Source organism: Podarcis pityusensis, assembly GCF_964106645.2.
Source record: "Podarcis pityusensis genome assembly, chromosome: 12".
NCBI lineage: Eukaryota > Metazoa > Chordata > Lepidosauria > Squamata > Lacertidae > Podarcis > Podarcis pityusensis.
In genome coordinates, this window is record NC_138037.1 from 919,363 (window position 1) to 925,362 (window position 6,000).

Below are 6,000 nucleotides of genomic sequence, written 5' to 3' on the forward strand. Positions count from 1 at the left end.
AGGCCTGGTTAAAAAGGAACGTATTTGCCTGGTGCCTAAAGGTGTTTAATGAATGCGCCAGGCGAACTTCCCTGGGGAGAGATTCCGAGGACCCTCGTTGCTTCCTGCTCAGTTTTAAGGGCCCAATTCCCTCCCCGCTTCTGTTCTTCTACAGAAGTCCAGATACCACAGGGTGTGTGTGCAGATTTCCTGCAAAAAGCAATAAAGACAAAAGAGCAAATTCATTGTGATACTGCTGAGAACTCTCAGACGCATTTTGGAAAATCCTGGGAGGGAAGGTGTGGCTGGTGGGCCGAGGGCACCCAGGGGTCTTCCATCTTGAAGAATGGCCAGGGGGACATGGTTGGCCAGTCCATATTTATCCCTTCCAAAGAGAAATCCCAGACGGGACCTCTCCCCATTTTTCAATCATCTGTTTGCAACACGGGCCAAGGCTGTCCGGTCTTGGAAGTCTTCACCATTGTAGAGAATCTGTATCTTTGAACACGGGCAAAGGTTTCCTGATTTCTAATCGGAGAAAAGCCATGAACACGCTAAACCCCAGAGCAGGCATCACCTGGCCTGGAAGCAGCTGCGCAGCCCCCCCCCCGCCCAGCCCCATGAGGGCCACAGAGCAGTGCATGCCCCTAGGGAGGGAGGTGGGGGCACCTGGAGAGGCTGTGGGTCTTGCTGGGGCTCCTTGGCTTGGCTGTGAGGTCTTCTGCTGCAGCCGGGGGGTGGGCAGGATGTGGAAGCTGGGGCTTGCCTGTCTGGCGCTCGGGCGGGGGCTGTGGGGCACAGCCTTTGCAAAGACAAATGGCCGCTGTTCTCTCTTGCAAGCCCCCCCCCCCGGCCCACTTGACCAGACCCAGTCTCTGGGGCTTCTTCCCTGGGCCAATTTCGTGCACAAGCACAAGCACACCCTGCCTTCCTGGGTCTCGGCTCTTCCTCTGCAAGTGGGGCTGCTGCTGGCTGGGGGGGTCCGGCGGGGGCCCTGGCTGTCCTTGCTCCTGCTTGCTTTGCTGCCCCCACTGCACGCGGCCCCCTCCCGACGCTCCTGCTTGCTCCTGCTGGCTGCTGCCTTCCTCCCTGCTCCTCGCAGGCGGATCTTTGAGTGAGTGAGCGCTGCGCTGGCCTGCTCCCTCTCTCGCTCGCTCGCTCGCTTGCCCCTGCCGCCAGTCGGAATGGCTTGCCGTGAGACCACCCCTCTTGCTTGGTGTCCCCCCCCCCCCGAGCTCCCTGCGGATCTGCTCTCTTCACCATGCTTGCTCACGTCCATCCACAAACTGCTGCCCCACAGCTGCTCTCACGTGGGGGTCCTTCCAGGGGGCGGCACTGGCGGGGGGCTCCAGACGGGGGCTCCTGAAGGGTCTGGCAGCCGGGGCTTCTTTGGCTGTTGGGGCACGGGGTGGGGGGGAGGGAGGGGACCCTGTTTCCTTGGTCTTCACCTGTGCACCCCTCATTCCCAGAAGCTCATTCCCATGGCTGCTGCTTCCCCCTGCCTCCCTCTCCAACTCCTGCTGCTTCTGCCCCTTCCTGGCTGCCTCTCCTGCTCTCTGCACCAGCCAAGGAGGACGGAGGGTGTCAGTGTGTCTCTGGCCAGCAGGTGGAGGCAGAATCCTGCTTCCCTTCCTTCCTCCTTTCTTTCCTCCCTCCCTTCCTCTCTCCCTCCCTTGGCTCTTCCTTCTCTCTCATCTGCTCGGCCTGATTGCTGCTGCTGCCGCTGCTGCCGCCGCCACTGCCCCACCTCTGGGCTGGCCGGCCTGATTCTCTGTGTCCTTCCTGCCGTGCCCCAGACAGACAGACAGACGCGCACACACGTCCTTTTCTGAGTATAACATGCCAAACTCTTTATTCTTTCGATATTTGCAGATATGTGCCACTGTTTCCAACTTTTCATCAACCAAAAGGCCTTTTCAACTCCTTCCAAATTAGAAGATCCCGTTGGTTTCCCAGCAGGCACCTCAGTACCAATTCTCTCACTTTTCATTGCCTCTCCAGGGCCGGATCAGGGACAGGCACTGGGAGTGATCTCAGATTAGCGGCCTGCCCTACCTGCCGCCTGGGTCCCCCTCCTCCCGGAGACACGCAGGAGTCTTTAGCCCCTCCTCCTCCCCCCCTCTCTAAAGTCTCTCGGAGGGAGTCTGCTGCGCCTGCCCTCTAAGCCGGGACTTTGATGGGCGAGCTGGACTGTCCGCGTGCCGAGAAGGGGCCCTCCGGGGACAGGAAGACCGACAGAGCCGCCAGGAAGTGCCAGGAGATGGAGGGGCCACGGGACGCTTTGCCGCCGGTCGCGCCCTGCTACTTGCTCTCCGGCTCCCTCCTTCCTCCTGCATGGACTCCTCCTCTCCTCCTCCTCCTCTTCTTCCTCTTCTTCTTCCTCCTCCTGCTCTTCTTCCTCCTTCTCTGCCACGGCCGCCGCCTCCTCCTCCCCAGACGACTATGGCTCTTGGAGGCCCACTCTTTTGAGCTCGTTGGAGTGCGGGGCAAGAGGGCTGCCCCCACCGCCGCCAGCTCCTCCTTTCCGACCCTCTTCCGAGTGCGCAGGGGCTGGTGCGGCTGGCTGCGTTGATGGACAGACAACGCAAGGGCTTGTAAGATGGACGGACGCCGGCCGAGGGCCGAAGGCTGCCTCCTCCCGCCATTCTTGTGGTTCTGAATGTATCGCTTGCGTCCCCCGCCGTGACTCCCGCAAGGCTCTCCACTGTCTCTCCAGCACCTTCCATGGACCGCTTCTCAGCAGACTGTGGTTTCCAGCTTCATCTAGTGATCCGTTTATTTATTAAGCTGATGGTGGTGATGATGATGATGATGAACTGGAGTTATTGCTCTTCCTCTCCCCGCCCTCCTCCTTTCTCTCTCTCTCTCTCTCTTTCTCTCCCCAAGAATCATGTTCTAAGTGTAAAGTAGCTGTTTATTGTCAAAGCTCTTTTGTAAGGGGCTGACGGTGGCCCAGTGACATCCGCGACTTTGTATGGTGCCCGTGTGTTCACCAAATAAACGGTTGGATTAGTCGGGCTGGTGCCTTCTTTTCCGGTGGTGCTTTTGCTGCTGCTGCTGCTGCTGTTGCTGCTGCTGCTTCCTCCATCCACGCTCACCCCATCCCATGCTGCTCTCGTCTATCACCCCATCCCGGGGACCAGGGCGGGCGGACAGGCGGGGGCCGAGGCCACGGCAGTGCCTCCACTCCTCTGGCCTGGGGCTGGAGCAGAGAGCAGGTGGGGCTTCCCTGAGTCTCCAGGGGGCAGCCTCCCTTGCCCTGCCCTCCCTGCCCATCTAACGCCCCGTGTCTCTTCTCTTCCAGTCTCGGAAAGGCACGGACATCGAGCGGGAGAAGAAGGCCCCGGAGTGTAAGGCGGACTCCATCGGCAGCGGGCGGGCCATTCCCATTAAGCAGGTTCGCGCTCTTCCCCCATCGCTGCAGCCCTGGAGGGAGGGCGGGAGGGCCAGACGGGGGGGGGAGGAGCGGGCAGAAGGGGCACCTGGGGCTCACCCCACTCTTTTTCCTTCCCCGCGACTGAGGAGCATCTCTTTGTCAGGCCCATTGTGTTTCTCCATGCCAGTGTTGCAGTCACCAGCTCTGTGTTCAGCTACTCTGTGTGCCTACGTGTGTGCATTTGGGCGGCGGGGAGGAGGGGAGGCCTTTGCCATGCTCTCCAAGGTGCCATCGGGGAGCTGCCAAGCACCATCTGCTGGCTGGCGACATCTGTGGGACTCCATGTTGCTTGCTTGGGCCCTCGTGCAACGGTCAGTGAGTGTGGGGCGGGCACCATTCAGCATGGATCTCCGAAGGCTGCTGGGGACCAGGCCTTGCCCGTCATGCCAGGATGCAAAGGCTGGTTGCAGCTTTGGTGCAAGAGGAGGCGCTTGGCAGCCTCTCCTGGCATTGAGCCCTGGCCCTGAACGTAGATTCCAGGGGCCGGGGTGGCTGGCCTTGCTGAAGAAGGCCTGCATCAAAGGACGTCCTTCCCAGGAGCCGGTCAAGTGCTGGGCTGGCTCTCTGTGTAAGACCGCCTTCGAGAGGAGACCGAGCTCCGCAATCCCGTAAGGTGGTTTTGCTGCCATCTCCACTACAGCAAGAGTCTCTGCAGGGAGATTTCCTCCAGACAGCGCCAGGTCTTCTGGAGGAAGCCCCCTGCCTTGCTGTCTGCCCCATTTGGGGAAAGGACCTGGTAAGTTGAGATCTCTCCCTGCTTCAAAGAAGGTGGACAGGAGTCGTGGTTGCTGGTTGTGGAAGAGGAGCCTTCTGGGGCTTTGGTGCAAAACGTCTCCTGGAAGTCTCAGGGGCAGGACTAGGGCAGTGTCGTCCGTCCCCCCGCCAACCCCTTTCTCTGTCACTGACACAGCTGGAGGAGGGGGAATCTGAAGGAGGAAAACGGCAGGAAGGGAAAAGGTGCAGCTGAGGGTGTTGCAGTTCAGGCAGCCTTTGTGGGAAAGAGAAGCTGTTTCCCCAGGACTTTGTTGCCGGCCCTTGGCCCTTGGCTTCTCAGGGGGCCCCACCCGCCAGCAGCCCACTCCCCACAAGGGTTTGGACCCCTTTCTCTCTCCTTTCAAAACAGGAGGCCTTGGGGGACAGGGCATTATCTGTCCTGGCTCTGCTTGCCAGCCACGGGGCTCCCCGCTCTCTTTCGGGGGTCCTGTGTCGGGGGGCTGACTGAGCCCCCTCCTGGTCTTGGTGACTGGCAGCAGCTGGGCGGAGCTGGGCCACACAGCCCTCCTGTGGCTCACTGTCCGTGGCAGCTGGGCCGCTTTCTGTGCGGCATTCTGGTAGTTCTGACTGAGTTGTGTAGCACTTGGGCTGCCATTTTGGGGTGCTCTTTCCTCCTCCCCCCCCCCCCCAAATGCACGCCTGCAAGGCCACAAGGCTGGGAGGGCTCTCCTCACTCCTGGCCCCTCAACCTGCCCCCACCCGGGGCTTCTGTGTGAACTCAGTCCAGGGCCCTTGCCAGAGGTCTCCTGTTGGGTTGCAGGGCCTTGCCGGGGTTCCTTAGCAAAGTCTCCCTCCCAGCTGGGAGCTTGGGGGCAGAAGCAGGCTCCCCACTGCGACTCGGGAGAAGGCGAGCCCAGAGGCCCGTCCTGTCCAACATCCCTCTCTTGCTGCGGCTGAACAGTTGCCTGTGGGACTCCCGCAAGAGCACTCCTGTTGGCCAAGGGTTCAGGCCAACCCACGGCTGCCCCTCTGCAGGCAGCGTCAAAGCCCCAGAGCTTCCCTGCAGACCCTCCTGGCCGGCTCCGGCCCCCTACCGCCTGAGAGTCAGGTCAAAGGGCTCATCTAGTCTAGGGTTCCCTGCCCACAGGGGCAGCTGGGCAGGACGGAAGAAGGCCTACCAGCCCAGCCCCCCAGCCCAGCCCTCCGTGCCTGGCTTGCACTGGTGGAGAGCTGGGCTCCTCAGTGGGGCTGAGCAAGAGGGGAGCGGCCTCCCCACCGCCTCCCTCCTTGTCCTGCCTGGGGTGCTCCCATCCTCCCCAGCCCCCCCTCCGGCCCCTGGGGCAGTTGCTCCGGCCCCATCCCATCCTGCGCTCTCCCTTCCTGGGCTGCCTGGGCCGGGTGGCTTCTCCTTGGAGGGAGCCGGGATCATGCTGGGAGCTTAGATTACATTTAAATTGCCATTTGCATTTTCCAATCAATACGCGACTTTACAATTAAGTTTGGTGTTAAAATTCTTAGCGAAAAGTGAGTGGAAGGGAGATTTGTGGAGTAAACGAGTCCTGTGGGGGCCATTGCTGCTCCCTGCTTCATTACCCTGCATATTGCTGCTGTTGCTGCTGCTGCCGCCGCCGCTGCCGCCTCCACTTCCAGCCTCAATCTAGCAGCCTGGCTTGGCGGGGGGGGGGGGGGAGATGCGTGCATGTGGGGAGGAAGGTGGCCTGCCTCATCATGGGAGACCCTTTCCCCCAGTGGGGACACACTGGTTGGGGGAGAGGTGGCAGCCGGGCGGAGGGGGGTGGCTTGGCTGGAGGGGGCGGGCAGCGCCCTTTATTGGCAGAAGGCATCTCCTGTGTTGGGGGGGTCCGGCCTGC

The 6,000-nt window shown here is 61.3% G+C and overlaps 1 protein-coding gene across 4 annotated transcripts in view; it reads left to right on the forward strand.

Moving 5' to 3' along the window:
- AGAP3 (ArfGAP with GTPase domain, ankyrin repeat and PH domain 3) overlaps window positions 1-6,000 on the forward strand; it is a 102,334-nt gene that overhangs the window by 63,663 nt on the left and 32,671 nt on the right. For 3 of the 4 annotated variants that reach the window (XM_080975409.1, XM_080975408.1, XM_080975410.1), the window contains one exon: window positions 3,284-3,376. In XM_080975409.1, coding sequence (XP_080831535.1) covers window positions 3,284-3,376 — 93 coding nt within the window. Of the gene's footprint in view, window positions 1-1,851; window positions 1,993-3,283; window positions 3,377-6,000 lie in introns of those variants that run through there. The other variant, XM_080975411.1, reaches the window with a different exon arrangement.